At 42.5% G+C, this 21782-nt stretch overlaps 1 protein-coding gene across 2 annotated transcripts in view; it reads left to right on the top strand.

The window, feature by feature from the left end:
• Positions 1 to 21782, top strand: part of nlgn4xa (neuroligin 4 X-linked a) — a 93507-nt gene that overhangs the window by 39224 nt on the left and 32501 nt on the right. For both annotated transcript variants that reach the window (XM_027291759.1, XM_027291760.1), the window contains one exon: positions 2367 to 2519. In XM_027291759.1, coding sequence (XP_027147560.1) covers positions 2367 to 2519 — 153 coding nt within the window. The remainder of the gene's footprint in view (positions 1 to 2366; positions 2520 to 21782) is intronic.

The following is a 21782-nucleotide window of genomic DNA, read 5'->3' as shown; positions in this document are numbered from 1 at the left end:
TTGCTTCCGACTCCTTTGCCTCGCTGTTTTCTTATGCGGAGGAGGAGAATGATACACTCCTCCTGCCCTGCGCCTGCTTGACACCCCCCTCCCGTCTCTCCCCTCCTCGCCTGCTGCCTGACTGGCTTGTGTTGCTTTTCGCCAAGCCCACCGAGGTGCAACATATACAGTACAGTACAGCCGGTGTTTCCTGTTGCACAGCGTCGTGCTCGCCACAGCCTACGGCCACCGGAAGAGAAACGTTCCGGTTTAACCCACGGCGAGGATCAGCAGCTCTGTTTAAAACTCAACAAATACTGGGTTTCATTGATGGTAGTAGTGAAAACAGTGGCAGAAATAAAAAACTGAAAACAGTGAACATGTCACCAGAGTGACGACATGACTCATAAAACAGGTTTCCTGCTAAGTCATGATAAAACCGATAAACGCTTTTGTCTAATAGACGCCTGTTTCGAATAAAGGCCTAGGAGTTTACGGTAAGCTCCATATCGCGGCTTCAAATCTCTCGCACCAGCATCGTCTCGATATTTTCCTCAGCAGATGCCCTCATCCGAATGACATTTGAGAGACTTCCAAGCAGCCTGGTTGGCGGGGCTGGGGATAATGGCTTCGTTCAGCTGTTGGTTCCAGGCAACCGACGCTTACTGTAGTGCAGAAGATCAGAGACGCTGGGCCGTGTGAGGAAGATAATGATACTTTCTTTTCTCGGGCTGAAAAGAGTGAAGTGAAGTGAAGAAAAAATCTGTGGACAAACAATTTCTGCGACAGACTGCCTGTTTTTAGTCGTATAGCACACACACACACAGAAGAATTCATGTTGAAATCAGCCGGGGGCTCCTGATGATGAAGGTACAGCCGGCTGATTTATTATGAACCCTACTTGTTGGGAGGATTTATATCATCTCCTTATATCGTCTTTCATGCAAAGGACCGGCTCTTAATTTATAATCACCACCTACACATGTACTAATCACCCAGCTTAATCACAAAACTGGAGAGCCTCATAAACAAGGTATTCATCTGGTCTAATTGCAGCGTTCCCTGCATATTACACAAAGAACAAATGGAGTAGGCAGGAGGGGAGACAGATGTAGAGATTGCAGGGTTAAAGCCATGGAGATGGAGCCATGGAGTCTACTGGAGAATGTCAAACCATATCTCTGCAACATCTAGCCTTCTTGTTGGCTGTACCGAGTTCATAAATGGTCAAATCTATTTCCCAGCAACTGATATGTCTGTTTGTTCGTTGATAACAACGTCGCGAACGAATGTCGCCCATGTTTCCAGTGAAGCAATGGTTCTATCCAAGCTGTTCCAGTTCTTCATATTAAAGACTTCGGTTTCAGACAGAAGTAGAAGAATAAAAGTCAGATTTATGTTATGTTTATTCATATGTTCTGATGGAATCCAGGTTAAAACGCACTCTATGTGCTGCTTATGACAACCACTAGTGGGTGCCAAACTCATGAAGTATCAGTTCTCCACAGTGGATTTCATCCCCACAAGAGATCAATATAGACAGACATCAGCTGATGTGGGTCAGTAAATAAATCAGTTAAGAGATTCCAAAGATATGTTTAAGGTCATTTGTGAAAGAATATTTGTCATTGTTATTTATATCTTTTAGTTTTGCATAGCCAGACTTTGGGCAGGTTGCAGAGACAGTGCCCTTGCAATATGTTGAGGGGGAACTTGGTGGAACATTTGCATGTGTGGAGGTGAACCCTGGCATTAAAACAACTAAAACCCTGCGAAAGAAAAGGCAACAGATGCTAACTTGTTTACTTCCTCACAGATAGCGACAAGGTTAGGGTCATTTTCTCTCAGCAGCAGGAAGTGAGGCGGACGCTCACTGAAATAGCTGTCCAATGGCAGACTTACACCAACATCCTACTTCCTGTGAGCCAGACCAAGTCTTTCATTGTGTTAATGTGGCATCATGCAGTAATACTGAGTAAGCTAACATAAGCAAACGTCTTTATCTTTGTGTCTGCGTCAATGACACGACAGTGCCACCATTAAACTAACACAACATTAGCAGCTATTACCTACATATGATTCAAAATGCAGCAACAGCATCAATGAAAAGAAGCTGACCTCAGATCTGTGAAAATGACTGAGCTCTTCCTGATGCCTTTAAAACCTTCCCAACGAACAATTCAGCACTGAACTCTGCCATTCAGTCTTGTTTAAATGTGGCTTCAGAATAACCCATCATTTTATAGAGGTGCTATTTTTTGGGATACCGTTTCAAAGCACATCATCACAAACAGAATCTAACCGAAGCATGTGGTTTTACATAAACTGTTTGCTCGATGCCAGATGGAAAGGCAACAATTTTCTAAATGTTATTCTCCTCTTTGCAGATATCCACGATGAGAATGGGTTAAAGCCGGTCATGGTTTACATCCACGGTGGCTCCTACATGGAGGGAACCGGCAACATGATTGACGGCAGCATCCTGGCCAGCTACGGGAACGTCATCGTCATCACAATCAACTACCGACTCGGAGTTCTGGGTGAGTCTACCAATCTGTGGCTTTAATTAGTTTGGAAGAGGCTGAGTGACTCTGAAAGTGAGTTATTGATTTCGTGATTGATTTAATGACTAATTGGATCCTATTGTTGTCCCAACTGGCTGGTCTGGACGACATTTATGTTGCTATTTGAGCGTACATGCAGGGAGGTGGACGGTGGAAACCTTCTTAAGCTCTTTTTGATTACATTGTTCAGTCGTTGATGCCTTTAATTAAACTGGAATTACTCATGGTCTGTATGTTATGATGGATTTTCGATGTCATTCCTGTAGAGCAAATGTACACTGAAATCAAGCAGGTAAATCCACACACACACACACTGCAGAGATGTTTGATACACCATTCTCGTTCTTGATTGCGCGCATGGTCTGAGGTGTTTTTCCGCCTCCAGCTATCATGAGTTTTGTTTTCCCCGGTGCCAATCAGCTACTAATGGCAGTGTAGGTGGTAGTTTGCATTTTTCTGCATTCTTCTTGTTCCTTCAAATGGTTGTATTCAAATACAGCCTTGAATGACCCCCACAGTCCAAGATAAGCACATGCAAATTAAGCCAAGACTCTTACATTTGTAGCCCTTTCAATTACTTTAATCATTCTGCAGCATCAAACATCCAGCAGCTTAAAAATGCTGGGAAAATTGATCCGTGATCTGAGGCGGTATCTGCGCCACAGAGCTGTGCATCTGATTCTGTTTCTGTCTGTGAGATGAAAGTAGCTTCTTGCTCACACAGGGATTCTTTATCTCGCCTTCGACATAAAGGTTTGGGATCTGAATGTCTGTTGCCCACGGAGATGTTTGAGTCTGAGAGGAGGCAGATAATATCAGACATTTTGAGGGAAAACAGTTTTGAGCCACTTTGCTATTGAAATCCTTGAGGAGGGGGAGCGACGCTGTGGCCATTTTCCTTGCAGAGCGTTGCCCCTCTTCTGTTCAAGTGTTGGCTGTGAAAATGGTGGCTGAAAAACGTCCTAACATTTTGTTGTGCAACAGCTTGTAAACTCTAAATTGATCAAAAAAAGAACCCGTGAACCCGTCGTTCTCACCTCAGACAGCCTGCAATGTCTAATTGGTGATTGCAAACGAAGTTCTTCCCTCTGGGCAGATTTACTAAACTTGAGTCAGAGCTGCAAAATTTTACATAGAGGGATATTTATAAACTCAGAAGACGGAAACAGGCAAAGATGCAGTTCATTTGCATGTTCTGATGTTGATGCTAGGCTGTGTAGGAAGTGTCTTGCACATGTGTGAACTAGAAGAAAAGCGAGAATCCTCAGCTTGAAAAGTTGCTTGAAGAAACCCTCAAACATGCTTCAGCCGAAGGAATTAAAAATTCTCATCACCGTGGTTTGGCACGGGCTGGGAGTTGTGGAATGTTCTCACATTCTCTTCTGGTAACACGAATAGTGATGTGTGATTTAGAAACAGGCCTCTGTGTTCTCAAATATCCTCTACCAAGCAAACTGAGAATGAAAGAAGACTCCCCGTCTACACATCAGCAGCACAGATTTTACACCCCATTCTTTCCGAACCGTCAATCATAGATACATTTACTGTTGACGCAACCGTTTGTAACATATCATTTGTCCGTGCCCTCCAGAATGACACGCTGATGCCACTATATCAACAGGACAACATCTTAAGATATTGCTAGGGTGAGGCAGAAAAATTGCTTGGCTAGGTTTCGAGAAAGTTCATGATTTGGGTTACAGTAATACATGTTTAAAGTTATAGAACTGACCCAGTCATGGTTAAAAGGAACCATCATTGATTGTTGGCAGGAAATAGGAAACAAACAGTGGACTCTGTCAACTGATGCAAACAATTTCAAAACACATATCCTGAATGAGTATTGCTATATAAATTACAGATGCATGCAGTTTTAAGAGATGCACAGGTGGGTAATGATCTACCTAGATGTTACAAACTTGATCAAACTGACAAAGCTCATCAGTTTTTAGGAGCTAACCATTCATACACATTCACACACTGATGGCACAGCAATATGGAGTTCTGTATCTTGCCCAAGGACACTTCGACATGCAGACTGGAGCGGTGGACAACCCGCTCTACCTCCGAGCCACAGAAGCCCCTAGTAACCAAAGATTCTCACTTATTAATTGGGGTTAATGAGAACATGGAGCTTATTTCACTATATTAACTAAATTAGACCGTGGCTCAGGGGTAGAGGATCATCCACTAAATGGAAAGTCCCCAATCTCTGCCCACCAGTCCAACTGTCCTTGGGCAAAATGCCCAAGTTACTTTGATTGGCTGTCCATTTTTCATTGTTGATGGTCTGAGGTAAAGTTAATAATTTAATATAAATATTGATTATTTTTGATAGCCCTATAATAGAAAATGATTATCCACATCACCCACTCCTAATGATGATGATGTTGGCACTTGGGAAGACGTGGTTGGGGGTGATGATGATGCATACTATATTTGACCATGAATATCCTGCAGTATACCGTGTAATTTATGCCACGGCTTTTGGAAGAGTTACAGGAGACAATAAAGACAAAAAGGGGATAACATTCAGCACATTTGAAATACTCCACTATTAACAGCGACATACAAAATAATACAACGCCAAATAGAACACACACAGAACAGAACAAAAAGGCTTTCAGACCGTTCCCAAGGGTTCACAGAGATCGTCTCAAAATAAATCAAATTGCATGAATCATCACAGAGATCGTCTCAAAATAAATCAAATTGCATGAATCAAGTCGAACCCAACACTCCAAGACGTGACGCTGAACCAGGAAAGGTCCCCATGTTCTGTTAAATCTATTCCATGTATTGGGTACATTCATTTTTCCATTTTTCCTGTATAATAGACAACATTTCCTTGAGGCACACTTCCAGATCAGGAGAAAAATCTTCTTAGCAACCACCGTTCCTAGTTACGAAGCAATCTGCATGGCGCAGTCTCTGCAACCTGTCCATCTGTCTCTGCAGACAGATGGACAGGTTGTGGCTGGACCACTCAAAACACCCCAAATCTGTTCAATGCTGGGCAAAATCAGAATAGATGCACAACACTTGTCACATTCAGGAGAAACTGATGGAACCATGCGGTTCAATTTTGTTTTTGAGTAGTGTAGTCGCTGGCATGGGTATCCCTAAAAGGATCAGAAGAAACCAACCATGTTTAAAAGGGACCATTCAGTGTCTTGTATGGAAACTACAAACAGTCCAGTTAACCCCAGACTTAACCTTTTTTAAACAAAGTAGTAAAGCAGTTCTTGAATTTTGATACTTTCTGTTTGGAATTTAGAGATATTATTAGAAAAACATGAGTGGTTGGGGTAAACGCAGTGTGGACTTTTAAATGATATTGACAGAAAAAATGATCAAGGCCAACCACGCATACAGTAATGTAGTCAATCCAAAAGGGTTTCTACGACTTCTTTTATGAAGACACTCAGAGAAAAACAGCAGAACGTTATGAAATTGTGTATTTTTGCCTTTTTTACCAGTCATGACCCACAATAGACAACTTCCTGTGTTTTGTAAGCCAATCACCAAACTATACAATTCAAATCTCTGCTGCTGTTTTCAGTGTCTTTGTATGGAAAATGAATTCTGATGAATCCAATTCTATTTGTCTTTAAGTTTACTTATACGATCCTACTTAGCCTTGCACAGATTAAGCCCTGTTTAATAGCTGTATACTCTTGTGGAATCCGGTGTTAGTTTCTGTTTATCTTCATTACTTGCAGCTTTAAATGTGATATATCTGCCGTGTGCTTTCTTTGCTGTTTGCATGTGGTTCATTGTCTGCGAAGCCAGAGTAGATACGCTAACGCTGCCACCATCGCCAGCACCGCTGCTCCTCTCTGCTCTGCTTACCATTTGTTATAAGGCCGAGCTGTCTGCACCAGTCACTATATTTAGTTGCCTGAGAGCCGGGGGGAAAAGGTGTTCTGGAAAAGTGTGCACTGCAGAGAGAGGGGAAAAAAAAGAGATGAAGAGAGAGAGAGAGAGAGGCGGAGAGGGAATGCAGATGAGAATCCAGATAGAGACAACAAAGAACGGCAAGAGACACACACACAGAAAACCAGAGTGACAATGTAGAAATGGTGATCTTGTTAGGCAGCAGATCTTGATGTGAAAACACACCCGTCCCCGGATCACAAAGTGTATTTGCGACTCTGACAGAAAAGAGTGTTCCGGGCTCCGCTAATTGACACACAGTAGATTCACCCCGTGTGCTCATATTCAATTCTTGTGTCGTTGCAGTCACTGAAGGGAAGTCATCTGTGCACGGGAAGTTGAGCCAAAACAGCACGTCGGTCCAAACAGAACCAGACTTGCTTGGTGTTTGGTGTCTCTTCGGTCCCCTTGGTGTCATTAACAGACCGGTGCTGTGCCAAAAGCAGTTTAACCTAAAAGTGTGTGTCCCTCGATGCTGTTTGTTCATTTGGTGGATAAAAGCCTACTAATAATAACAGCCTGAGCTATTTATTTATTTTTTTTACAGAGCTGCCACCATTTTCTAACAGCCATGATAACATTGCGCTCACCTTACCTTCCCATCGTGCGTTGATAATGATTTTCCGTAGTAGAGCGCGACAAAAAGAAGGTGTTGTTTATATTTATGACACGTTGGAGAGGCGCTGCTTCGCACAAACCACAGCTGTCTGCAGCTCTTCACTCTCTTTCTGCTGGGTTATGAAACAGACAAAATGGAGGGACCCCAGGCGGACTCAGGGGGGGCACTGGTTTGTAATCAGTTATTGAGGGGCAGGGTCCAGTTTCAAGGTCCAGTTTGAGCACTTCATTATTTCAGCCTGCAATGTGCTTCCTAAATAAAAAGCTAAATTAAAGATGATGGCTCAATAGAGGCTCAACATTGAGATCTCGCCCGGGGCCTCATAGTCAACACACTCCTGCGATGTTTAACATGTTTAATAGGGGTGATTATTTTCATATTTTGTCAAATGTTTTGATAAATTACATAACTAACTAGCTATACTGCTGACAATTTTTTAAAAAAAACATCTGGTTCCCTACATGGTGGAAAGTTGTTTGCATTAGCAGTAACTGAATACAACCCCAACATAAAGAGAGCTTCCAGATTAGCTACCAAATACGGGTCAGCACGGTTATCATCTGAGGCAGCAGTGCATGTCTTTATAACTTGGCAACATATAACACAATCTGGCTACTTGGCTTGGAAAAACAGTTTATTAATTTACTGAGCTCTGGGAGCAAGTGAAAGGTCCAAATTCGAGTCAGTGTTTGGTTTGTCTGTTCTGGATTACTATAAAAAAAAAAACATTGCGGATCAACATGGTGTTTTTTGTACCAGGCTGTAAACATGTTTATTTCTATTTATGGAGGTTGTAATGTTCTGTAACCAGTTTCAAGTGGACACTCGAGGAACTGCAGGTTATTGGCACTTCTGCACTGGCTTAACTTGACCTTACTTGAAGTAATTTGTTGAGCTTGATGAACAAGTGAAAGGTCCAAATTCGAGTCAGTGTTTGGTTTGTTTGTTCTGGATTACTATAAAAAAACATGGCGGATCAACATGGTGTTTTTTGTACCAGGCTGTAAACATGTTTATTTCTGCTGCGAACATGGGGGCTTATGGAAGTTGAAATGTTCTGTAACCAAGTGGCCACTCGAGGAACTGCAGGTTATTGGCACTTCTGCACTGGCTTAACTTGACCTTACTTGAAGTAATTTGTTGAGCAAGTGAAAAGTCCAATCTAGACTCAGTGTTTGGTTTGTTAGTTCTGGACTACCCTTAAATCTTGTCCAGTGCACCTTAAAATGCAACGGCGATATTTGCAAAAGCTGGAACAGAATGAAAGTTGCCACGTGAAAGAAGTTTCTCAAATCACAAGTGAACATCTGTTATTTAACTATGCCATGTAGAGCAATTTCTTTGCACAGAACTTTCCTTGCAGCGTCCAAAGAACAACCCATCGAGATCAAGAAACCTAAACATGAGCTAAACCACAGCAGTGCCCTCCACTCCACAAGTGTCCTGGGTGTTTCTTGGCGGTTGAAATGATTCAAACGGATACCTCAAGCTGCTGCAGGGAAGGTGTTAATGTGCGACGCTGCAGTGAAGTGTGTGAACACCGCGAGGCCTGGTCCGAAGAAGACTTCTTGTGGAAAAGGGATGAACGGCTTCCAATAGTGTCTGTGCTGGCAGGCTAAGATAGAAGAGGAGTGTGAGAGAAGTCATCAGACACTCATCACCCTTCACCACTTTAACCTCACACACCCTGTTGGACAGTTAGTGGCTGGATCGCTTACACTGTTTCCCTCGGGTTGATTCAGAGGTACGACTGTGCTACTGAAGTCCAGAATAGTGTGTACCGTCAACAACAAAGGATGGATCAGAACATCTTGTGACGGCCACATGTTTAGTCACTTGTTATGATGACTAATGGAAGATGATCTGGAAAAGACATTTAAATGTGACTGCTATGTTCGAGGATGAAACTCGAGAAAAAACAAGGCAACAAACTCTCCTACACAACGCTCCTAAAACAAGACTGGCTCGTCCTGTTCAAAACTGCCGCATGACTCAGCAGACTGTAAAGAATCAGTTTGGCACCAGATTAGGGTTGTTATTTATTCCGCCAACTGCAAGATGGATGTTGGAGTCGCCGGAGTCAAGATGGGCTGGTTACATTATAATGAAAAATGATAACGATGGCCTCCAGTTGGTGATTATTGAGTAATAACAATAAATATATTCACAGAATTTGTTGATTATCAAGATCCTCGAGATTCCGTGGGGTATGTATGACTGTGGTATGAGCAGGACTATCAACTTCTTCAGACTGAATGTTTTAAATTCAGGTCAGGGTCACGTTTTAGTGTCTCTTTTATGCAAACTCTGCTGCATTCTACTGGTCCCTCTAAAGTCTGAGCCGTTGTGGAACTGGCAGAGAACGTGCATTCATGGTGCATTCCGACAAGGTGGAGGGTAGTACACAAATCGTAGGCGTCTTAGGGACTGGCATTGACCTTTCAAGGCCAGCTCACGCTGTTAATTACAGACAGTGAGCTATCAGCGTCGTACATCAACACGTTCTAAGCTCCCCCACACTTTTCAGCAAGACGGCCCCGCAGGTTGTCGCCTGCTCCATAGCCGCAGTGGGTCATCAGTGAGTACAGATTTGGGTTCCAGCAGTGGGGGTGCTGGAGGTGCCAGGATGTGGTCTCTTGGATAACACTGAGTGCCATCTGGCCTCAGGAAGCTGTCACATGAGCCAGAGTGACGGTGAGCTTCATTACGCTGCACTGGGATCTGTCAGAGGCACATGGCACTCTCCATTTTCTCTCCTCCTAACCCCCCCCCCCCACACACACACCCTCACACTGCCCATTGTGACCAGACGTGAGGCGACTAGTGATGGCTGCCTGATGGAGATGTGTTGCTGCTTCGCTCTCTATTTGCTCCGAAACGAGTGAGAGGGAGAGGAGGAAAACCCTGCAACCACTCAGCTCAGCTTCATCACTATTTTATTCAGTTAATTGATTTGATACAAGCACACAAGAGCCTCTTTAGAACAAAGATAGTTTTTCTGCTCATCATTAAATGCCATGAATTACATAGATGGCTTGGAAAGGACAGATTTGTGTCCTCTTTATGCCCATTTTTATACCCGGAAACTGCTAAACATTTGCGGTTCCCACAGCTTTACTCAGGTCAGGGAGTAAAAACTATGAAACTGCTTTTAATTAAGCATGAATCACCGAAACTGACCACTGAAAGCGAGCAGTTTTATCCACATCCAGCAGACTAGAGCAACTATGATCCACTCTACTTCTGTCTGTGTGGGTTTTTTTTCCACTACGTTCAGTTAGTCTGCTGGCTGGTGCCGAGCAGGTAGAGTACTTTGGGTTTTTTAGAGATTTTTCACTGAAACAGCTGCATGGTGTTGATGATGAACCAAAACAACAAGGTAAAGTGTGGAGCCGACAGGGACTGCAGAGCTGCTGATAATTGACCAGGAGACATAATGTGGAATGTGGTTCAATAGAGCTTTTTTTTTTTCTTAATTGCTGCATCGCTCTGGAATGTTTGCCGGAGCAGAGTCGTCATTAATGTCAATTAATTTTAATGCGTTCTCACTTCCACTCTGTTTAGTATTCATCTTTGTGTTTCCATGGTATAAGCTACGTATCCATGAGATCCAATTAACCTACACATAACAATAACAGACTGAAGAAAAACACCATCCATTCAGCCTTTTAAAGCCATCAGAGTGTGATGGAGAATATGACACCGACACTGACGGGTTGAATAAAAAGTTACTTTCCTGTGGTGTTACTTTATGGCACGGGGAAACAGCTTGCTTAGTGCGAGCCGGTGACCCTGAAAGGGAAATCGCTCATAAATAAGACAGATGTGGTGAATCTCCGAGACGGATAGAGAGGCTGTCAAACTGCTGCTCACCAATCAGCTGGAATAACCTACACCCTCCGTAACCTCGGGGATTATTAAAGAAAGGAAGACGTGTTGGAGAAAACGAGTTCAATAAGTCTGTGCTTCAAAGACGTTAATGGATGACAGCTTGTCTGTATCAGGAAGCACCCGGCGAGAGCTTTGGAGGGGGGAATAAATAACCATCCAACTGAAAACAACTGAACTCGTTCAGTGATACTCAATTTGACTTTTGAACTCGACAATGCTCCAGAGTTATTGGCAGTGTGTTTGTATGTGTGCCACGGTCTTTAGAAAGCTTTAACGTTGTTGGCTTGGATTAGAAATCGTCTCTGTTGCTGGGGGCCGGACTAATTGCCGGAGTGGTACATTACATATAGGAGTGATTGATTGTTTTTCCAGTTATTGGTCAGTGAATTGCCCTTCAATATGAATATATTTCAAGGTCCATAAGGATCAGTGTCATGCCAATAATGAACGTAGCCCTCTTGTGTAATATTGCTTTACTAAAGTAAATGTTCCTCGGCTGTTCATTGGGAAGGGTTAGGGTTAAAGTGATATGTGCAGTCGTAGAAGTGGCGACACTTGATTTCTGGGAAAAGTTCATGGATTTGGCTCTTTGGCAAAGATGAGTGAGAAACGAGTAATTCAATGAAAAATGGATGGTCTGATCAATTTGGCTTGATTTTGCTACCACACATCAATCCTAAACCAATGTGTTTGATACTCGCCGTAATGCAGCATTCCCAGCAGGTAGCACCGCAAGGAAAAAAGATGATATCATTTCATTCTGTCACATTCTATGAGTGTTTATTAACCCTCTGGGGTCCAATCACCCACGATTGCAAAAGCAATTGATGGGGGTTAACTGGCTTCCTGTCATTTTGCATAAGTGGTCTCGGGCAAAGCAAGTTGAGTATCCCTGATCCAGTATATAGTCAAACAGCTAGAGAAGAGGGTTACAGTTAGGGTTAGGGTTAGTTCTGTTGAGTTCTGCATCAGCAAGAAAGTTTGAGACACTCCGGCTCGTAGCCTGACCTTCGCTGATTGGCTGGAGAAAGTCACGTGATTCTGCTCCTTCATTAAGAGACGTGGGGGCGGCATTTGTAACCATATATGGTTCCTCACCCGATAAAGGTTTGAAGTTTTTCTTTGCCACCGTCGCCAAGTGCTCGGTCATGGTGGGAATTGTTGAGTCTCTGTAAGTGATATTCTAAAGAGTGCAGTGTAGACCTGCTCTGTATGGAATGAGTCATCAGATGTTTGTTCAATTGTTTTCATGAACCAAGCTGTAATAAACCCTGTACACCTGCTCTCTGTCTTTCTCCTTTAGCATCCACTTTTATTTCATATTTTCAAGTGATACGCTTACCCTCATCTGCCCTCCGTCACCCATGTTATGCTTTTCCCTTTCTACTTTTCTGCATCATTCTCTTCTATTCCAGTCTGTTAGTGGCTTCTTCTGTAGCCAAAGGGCAGGAACTCAGCTTCCTCCTCCTCCTTTATGACTCCTCCATCTCTGCAAGGACAGCCGTGTCCGGGAGGAGGTCATTACCAGTCAGCCAACCCCACCCCTCAGCCACCCTGAGGTGGAGTGACGACAGCACGTGACAGCACACGGCAGTCATCAGTGGCAGATATACACTCCGGTCGTGAGTCTGAGGATGAGGCGATGCCTTCTGACATTACACGGAAAGGCGGAGGTCTGCAGCTGCAGGTCCGAAATAAGAAAAAAAAAGAAGAAGACACCTCGCCAAACGCTCTTTCTGTGCTGGTCGGCACACATGACGACGGCGAGGAGGGGGAGGAGGGGGAGCCGAGTCATCTGTCGCTTTGGCAAAACAGTCATTAACATGACAAATGGTGCTCTGTGTGTGCTTTTGACAACGTGTGCCACTGCCATGCTCCTGACTAATCAGCGGCGTCCACCAGACTCTATCACATCAGCCCTTCGCGCGACGGCATTTTTCACGTGGATTCAGGTCGTCAGGTTAGAGAAGCACTTCCACATTTTGGGAAATGCGCCTGTTTGCTTTGTTTCTCACGGCGATGATGCGAGATCTCGCTCAGTGTGTGGACAGCTGAGCATAAAGGCTTAAATATATAGTCTGAAATGCAGCATGGTCACGACAAACACTCCAAATGTCAGTACAGCATTGGACGTTATTGTGTTTGCCCCAGGAGAAAACAGGTTGGTCTATGGCTGAAGTGCGAGAAGAAAAACATTCTGTCCAAAGATGCAGCTTGAGAATCCTATTTAATTTTATTTTCTGACACAACAACAACAAAAAAAAAGGAAAAAAAAAAAGTCTTACACACTTATCTGAACAGATTTAAGCTCTTTAATCACAGAGATTTGGCTCCGGAACCAAATCTGCCACATGATAAAGTTAAACTGAAACAACATTTGGTTTTGTTGGAAGTCGTTTCGTTTTGGATTGACTTGATTTTGGTTGCAGTAACAGTAACTTTTCATCGAGGGAAACCTGCCAAACGACGATAGAAATAACCAGAAATGTGGTATTATAAAACACCAAAACCATTTGAACTGATTAATTCATTTTTAGCCGTCAGCAGCTTCCTGGAGTCTCAGATTTGATTCCAGAGAACAGAATCCTACCAATCATACCTTGGAGACGCTGTGCAGAAGCACCAGATGGATGGAAAAACTGTTATTCATCACTCCCTAAAAACTTTTATTATGTTAAACAAACATTATTTCACATTTGAACAGAGCCATTTCCTGTTTCCAGTCTTTATGCTCAGCTAACTGAACACACACATGAGATAGATCGAAATCTTTGAGAGAACGAAATTCCCAACATGTTGAACTATCCCTTCAGAATCTGCGAAGCACTGACCCTTGTGGCTCTTTCTCTTTTGCGCAGTATCTCTTACCTCGCTCCATTTCGCTCTTATAACTTGTTGGAAAGTTTCTTCTTATATAACCCTGGCCTGCGTGTTTTCTAAGCAATCCTGCCTTTTAAAGGTCAGCGTTGTCATTGCCCTTTGCTCAGCCTTCACTTTGATTCCAGGCAAAAACCACAGTGTATTGATATTCATGTTGATGTCGCGTATTTTCTCACAACTCCACTGTCTGCGATGACTGGGAGGGAGAGAGAGAGGGAGAAACAAAATGTTGCCTGGATGAGAAAACGTTACAATATCAAGCATTTATTAGCTCTGGGAGCTGCTCTCCATGCAGACTGCCATCTACAGAACACAGCAGATGCACTGGAGGGATTTTAGAGGCTTGAAAAGGACCCAGATGGTTTTTCCCTGGGAGGAGATGGACGTCCCGGCTGGCCCCCCCAACCCCCAACCTGCACATGCACACGGCTGTGCCACAGATAATAACGGCTGATAAAATGTCCAAAAGTATGATGGTGTTTAAAATGGGCTGTTTTGGTCAGCGGCTGAGTAAATCTCCATGATCCGGGGCTATGTTGTTTTCAATCCCCCCCCTCCAACCAGCCCTCCAATGACAGATGATGACTGCAGCACCAACACCCCGTTTTTCTCACAGAATGTGTTAGATGAGTGCGATATACGTCCCTTTGACTAAATGCTGTTATGAGCAAAGGATAGTCAAGATAATTGCTCGCTGCAAATGAATTTGCAGCAATTACAGTTTGGCGAGATGGCGGGCTCATTTTGCCTGAATTGAAAGCAGCACAGTGGGTCTGGAGGATAATAAAAGGGAACAGCAAATAGCTCGTCCAAATGGACGCTTTGACAAAACAAAACACCAAAAAAAAAAAAAAAAATGTCCCCAAAACATCGAAATCAGAGATGGCTAAGTGGAGCAGAATGACAGCAAGGATAGTCGCATTAGCTTTTAATCTGTGATAGCAGTGTGTCAGAGGGGTTGATTTGTTATTCTGGAGCTCACAGAGCCGGTGTCTTCATTGGCTGTCGCAGTTACAGTCACTCATCCAACATCAGCACGGTCCATTTCTTCCCCACTGCCTCCCGGGAGTGCGTGACTCACTTCCTGCGACCCTCGGCAATTGCAATTCAATCACGGGCTTCAAATGGGGAAATGTTACATTTCATTCATATGCACGTACGTATGTTCTCTCCTCAAATAGCATGCCATGTATTTGTTAATACCTATTTTTTGATGTTGCTGTAGCCAGCACACTGTGGGTAAGTGCCTGTCATTACCGTAAGCGGAGCAATTTGTAGCATGGTCGGCTTCAACAATATCTCACCTAACAACAAATGTGACCTACACTGGATCTACCACATTGAGTGTACAACATACAAAAACATAGAATACCAAAGATGTTAAATGGTAATTAAATGGTAAGTACATGTCTGAAATGACATTAAGGGTAAGGGTAAAGGAAGCAGTGTAGACTAATCACATCATGTACTACCTTTTAATATTTGCTGTCTATCTCATGACCTAGTTGATGTAGTAGGTATACCATAGTACACGCACCACTACACCCCTGTGTGAAAAGTAGAACATGTACAGGGTCAAGTTACCGGTAATAAAGAACCAGGGCCCACATCAGATTAATGAAACATCAGGCTTTAACCCAAGAGACTGCTGTTTGTTCTACTGACAGTCAACATTGTTGTCTTTGACATCATCATTCTGTAATCACATGGTAACCACGAAGTCATTAAACTCACCATAGCTCCCCAACCTTGACTAAATACTGTTTTTTTTGTGCATAAACCCAACTCAACTTTTATCATAGCGTGTTTCGCAGATCTATTTTTCACCGACAGTTTTGGTCACAGTCACAGAGAAATGATGTCATCCTGCTGAAAGGGCTCGTCGGATCAGAAAGAGCTTCTATGTGTCGGTCTGGAGGGCACAGACAAACAATGTGTTTGCTTGTTTAATTTGGAGGACTTGTTGGGATTTGGGTCACATTCTGCTTAGGGCAGTCAGCTTGGCCCTTAAAAATACATTGCACAAATTCATAGAATGTGGCCGGAGAAAACTCTCAGTAACTCTTATCACGGCTGTGTAGATGTGATCCTGTGCTGCTTTTTCATCAGACTAGTAGATCATTTTCAGACATAAAAACAGATATGTCACATTAGCATTTTGTTTTCAAAGGAATCTGAATGACAACTGAGAGATGACTAGCTCAACAGCTTTGTTCCATACGACTCAAAGGTGCACATATACAGCTGTCATTGTGAGCTTTCAAATCACACTTGCTCTGTGTTAAGAGCAGCATGTCTGTACAAAGGCTCAGTATACCTTTATTCAGCTTCTGCCGACACTTAGTACATCAAAGGCAGCACTTCTTTACACTTGCAGAAAGGCAAAAGCTCCCATCAGAGGATATTACTGAACTCTTATCTGCAGGCTATCATATCCCGCATTAAGGTTGAAGGGGTATGGAAATGAGAGGAGAAATAGAAGGGAAAGAGATGAGGATGGACATCCCTATTCATAGCTTTGGGAGTGTACAATCAGCCGGTGAACTGTGCCTGCTCTGATCATGGATGTCAGGGACCCAAAGACAAGCTGTAGTGACATCCATTTCCTTGTTTCATGGTGGTTTTTCTTCCCGTGGATACCTGGTCAACTGCTGATGATGTGATGTCAAAGTGAGACAGGCTGTGCTCTACACTGTTATAGAGTTTGATAGCTGAGAATTTTTCATCTAAATCATAAACAGTAAATGTCAGGTTTCCGTGTCAGAATGAAAGAGCCATCATTTCTTTCTAAAGCTGTTGTTCTGCCCCGGCATCACACAGGGAGGAATCAACTATTTTTCCACCAGCCGTAGCCATAACAGACCAGAAAGCCTTGCAGTCACATCTCATAGTATAAAAACAGAGACACAATGCAACTTTTTGTGAAGTAGGGGAGTTGCTACACTCTAGAATTGATCAGACTTGTGTCCCAGCAGCACCACCCCATGGTTTACTCCTTGAAAGATCCCAATCTGGATCTTGGTACCACCATAGCAGCCTTTTCCCAAGACCTTTGAACCACTTCTCAAGATGTTCATCAATCATCTTGACCCAGATGTGGAGAACTCAATAGACTCAAAACTCAATGTACACAGTCTGGGGCCTTTTGTAGATCAAATATTTCTGAACGACAAGTCAGTCCCATCCACTCTCTCAAACTGGCTGGACATCGGAGGGCTTTGGTAATTAGCAGGTCACTGATATTGAGCTCTGTTTTCATCAACTCTTGTTCTCGTTTTAAATTAGTTTTCATTAAAGTGAACGAGGAGCAAATTTCTCCTCTAGAAAGAGAGATAATTTTAATTTGTGAGCAGTGGGGTTGCAATTTGCTTGTATCACCTCTGACTTACTCCTCTTGATTATTATTATTATGAAGTATTTGGTGTCCTCATAGCTGTGAGAAAATGTGGATGGGGAACAATTTGTACACCAAAGTGTTGTAAATTACAACACTTATTGACTTATTAAATCCCGGAATGAACTAAACACAGACTCATGGTCTGATGATGGTTCTCTGCTGAAGAAATTCTATTTACAGACAACTGAAGGCAGCACCTCCATATCACTGCAACACTACAGATTATGATCTTTGATCAGACAGGTTCTCATTTTTGGAAATGATCAGGCTTTTCTTCTAAAGATCAATATTTAAGAAAGATGTGCCGTTTGCTGTTATCGTTCTGGATCATATGAAGGTCATTTCAAAGTACTGTCAGTGTTGTTAAAGATTATAGGAGCAAGATTCCACCTGAAACTCTCACAAATGATTTGGACACTTTGGTCACATTAAGGTTACAACAACTAGTCTTTTTATGTTTAGTCAGCCCCACTATCTTTGGAATGACATCCATATTGGATGATTTCGCAACTCATGATTCATTGATTTGTTTATTTCCAACTATGATCTTTCACTAACCTTAACTTAACCCATTGGTGTAGTGCAGGGTGTTGGATCCCCTCTGATGCACACCTGTCAGATGGTTATTTTCAACCTCAGGATGGTTGTCCAGTTTTCATGAGTCAGGAATACTTCAGTCAAAAAGCATCATTACGTAGTTGTCTCACTGTCTGTGGGTCAATATCGCAAAATCTATATCTCTTCTGTTGCGAGCATTGATTTCGGTATGACCCTCACTCCCTGCAGTCAAGCAGCAGAAGTTAAGTGACAATGTGCAAATACTACTGGCCCATTTCTGTGAGCTAAATATGCGAGAGTAGTTTTAAATGTCACTGTTTATAACACAGGGCGGCTTTAAATAACAAATCTGGGGCATAAACTAAAAGTATACCCACTTCTCCAAAGAGCTGTAGGCTCCGCTACACCACCATCTTAACCATAGGTCATTTGTCATGTCACAATCTTAAAATAGTACTACTGTCACAGAACATTTCAGTTTGTTCAAAAACAATACCAGAAATAAAGAAACTTTTTAATTAACTTATCAACTTCGTCAAACCTGATGAAGGTCCCGTGAGAGCAGCATCCACATCCATGATTTGCAAGTGAAATCAGTGCACAGGAGTGTGGTTCAATTGGCCTTTCTTTCTCCTAAAACAGGTTAATGGAATTTTGAAGAGATATTTTATAATCGCAGTCAAACGGAAAAGCGGTGGGCAGGTGTTTTCTGAGAAAATAACTCACCGTGCACTACCTGCACAGCAGCAAACAGCAGACACACACAGTTAAGAGACTAGCTGGTGAACTTACTGGAGCATTTGGCAGCTAAAGAGCCAGATATTTCCCACAGGAGTTGGAGACCAAAAACAGAGCGAGAAGAGAGAGTGAACATTAAAAAACACATTGTTGTTTGTTGTTACATAACTGCTGAATGCATAAATAAGCAACTATGAGTTCACTACATCAACTCAAAAGGTTTGGTAATGTTGTTTCTGCGGTAGATAGGTACTCCCAGAAATTCACTTTAATGTCAGGATGTTTTTGAGTTTCAGAGATGATTCAAGCATTTCTTTGTGTCATTGTTTCTTCATTGATCTCTTTGTGAATTAGTTCGATATCTATTTATTTTACAACACCAGCAGATTTACATTCACAGGCCACAGACACCAAGGATTTATTGAAGAGGCCATGGTGAGTGCATCCAGAAGTAACATGTTCAGTGACCCAGGTGCACACCCACATATACCCAATGAGCCAAAAAAAAAAAAAAAGATCAGTTTCCAGCTCCATCCATCTGGAAGCCCACACAAGCAAGTGCATTCATGCCAGAACTGAATTGAGGGTTAAGAGGTAAACTTTGTGTCCCTGTGAGACTGCTACAGAAGCAGCGCTGCTTTGGCTGAGGCCTGAACAAATCCAATCTTACATAACGATGGAGGATTCCAGCATCGACCACAGAGCAGCAGACCACCAGAATGCATCAGGCGCCGCTCCACCGGATAGGGGTGGGCTCATTTGCATGATATCTGTGGGGCAGAGTGTTCCCCAGATGCAAAGCTGATTAAAGAGTGATGTCGCTCAACAACTTGAGGGCAGAGACAGAGAGGAGCGAGATGGCCGACCACCAAGCGGGCCAACGCCGCTTTGATGTTCTGAAGACATGGTGCTTCTCAGCCTAATTAACCCATCTGAATCCTAATTAATGTGCATGAATACGGCCTTCTCCACTCATATAACCCAGGATCTCCACTCTGTAACAGCTTAGTCTGTAATTTTCTGCATGCGTACAATCAGCCAAATTTGTTTAACTTATAGACAACCATCTGTCAACTTATAGACAACCATCTGCTTCAATCAACTCTCTTTAAATTACAAGTTAGTTACAAACATAACCATGCTTCTATGAATTCTTTGGCAATACCTGGATTCAAACTTGCTGAGGTCAGGAAGAATGAAATAAAAATCTCTAGAGTTTTTCCAGGTCTGTTTTTCTAGAGAGCAGAATGACCTAATTCCCAAAGGACTGCTGTAGCAATGAATATTAAAGACTACAACCAAAATCGATCAATAGAGTAATAAGGAGAGAAGTACATGAAGTTATTCACGGACTCAAATGGATTTAGAGTTACTCTTAGAGACATTTCCGACGTAGAAGCATCAGAGTAACCATAGTTTCAACATTATCTTCAGTAGACAGTCTTTATTTTCAACAATATTCCGGCCAGTGGTGGTGCTAATGTACCGAGATATGCAAGCAATGTTCCATAAAAGGCAGGGAAGAAGAAGACTAGCACTCGCTGGTACACATGGATGGAAACATACTTTTTTAATATTTGCTTCTATGAGGAAGGAAAACCAACGTGTTTGGTCAAGCAGAGTGGAACCGAGGTGATGCAAGCGAGTTGCAACCCCCATTGCTCATTACGATAGGCTGGGAGTCCTGTCAATCCAGAAACAGTTTGTGCCATGACGTGATTTCACAGCGATCGTCATGAGTCATTTATCAGAATAGGATCTGATGTCAAAAACATTGGATGAGTGTATAAAATAAGACGGGCTCGTCATTGCATTCAACTACTCGTCAGTATGTTTGTCATTGCGACCCACATGATGCAGAAATGATAAATCAGAGTATTTTCTGATCTTTTGTCTATGGTTAATATTTCTAAAAGGTGCTGGTAATAGAGTAGTTGAAATAAATGAACAGGACAGAACAGAAACCACAGTCTCACATTTAGTCCAAGTCATCCGGTCCTTCTTCCCAATAGGTTTCCGGTTGCATTTGCTCATAGTCATTATTTCTAAGACCATGAGCTGGTTATTCTTGTGAGGTCAGTCTGCAGGTTCAAGCTGAGTTCATTTGTCAGATAGAATCATACAGGTACACTCGTAGTGAAATGACATTTGGTAAATGTCTTCATGTAGGGTACTTCATCCCCTTCCTTTACAGTACGCTCTCTCTGGGCTGATTGATGCTTTTTCTGCATTCTACTGGCTGCCGTTCCAATTATTATAGCTGAATGCAGTGAAGTGCAGCAGCGTGGCAGGTGAACTCCTCTGGGCACGAAGAGATAAAGCAGTCATATGAGATGATTTTTCTTTAAGTATCAGCCGTGAATGGAGTTGAGTTTGAAAATGATTTCAGGTGATTGTTCTACTGTCTTTGACTAAGAAGGACGTCTCAGTGGTGGTTAGTTTTATTCTTATGACTGAAGCGACAGGTTTAAGCCCATGTACACCCTTAGACATAAAGGTTCGAGTTAGAACCTAAAGTGGTTCTATATAGAGGAACCTTTTTCAGTTCTGCAAGGAACCTTTTACCTGTTGGTTCTTCAAAGAACCAGTGGCTGCAAAGGGCTAACTTAAAGAACCAGTTATCAGTATTCCAAAGAACATTCAAAAGGAAGATTACTAAACATAAAAAAAGGTTCTTCAAAGCACCGAAAGTGCTGAGATTGTAATTTAAAGAACTACTTTTTGGAATTCAGTTCCCCAAAGAACTTTAAACAGCACAAAAAGGGTTCTAAGTATAAAAAGGGTCTTTTGTGTAGAATGTTTTTGGTTGTTTGTTTGGATTTATTTCATAGCCAAAATAATGTAATAATGTTTCTTTGGCACTCTTGCTTTCTATTTACGGTAATTTTAATGTAAGCATCTAGATGACTGTCTTTATTATTTTCTATTTTCTATCATCGTTGGAGGCCTTTGTTGACTGTCCTGTGAACTCTGTAGTCTGAAGCAGTCATTACATTACATTCAGCAGCCGTGTCTTGCTCAAGGGCAAAGCAGATGGATGGCAGAAGCCAGGAAACGACCAACATTACGATTAATAACCATCCAGCTGAAGCTGTAGCCACCCTGTGACTTGATTCATAGGATTTCAAACAAAAAAGAACGACCTGCTCCATTTGAACATTAACGGAAAGTTAGGAGGAAGTGTTCCTTATCTATAAAAATAGCCTGCAGCCTGATAAAA

Source organism: Larimichthys crocea, chromosome XIX (assembly GCF_000972845.2).
Source record: "Larimichthys crocea isolate SSNF chromosome XIX, L_crocea_2.0, whole genome shotgun sequence".
NCBI classification, from domain to species: domain Eukaryota; kingdom Metazoa; phylum Chordata; class Actinopteri; family Sciaenidae; genus Larimichthys; species Larimichthys crocea.
Note: the sequence above shows the minus strand (reverse complement) of the source record. Positions and strands in the feature narration are given on the sequence as shown.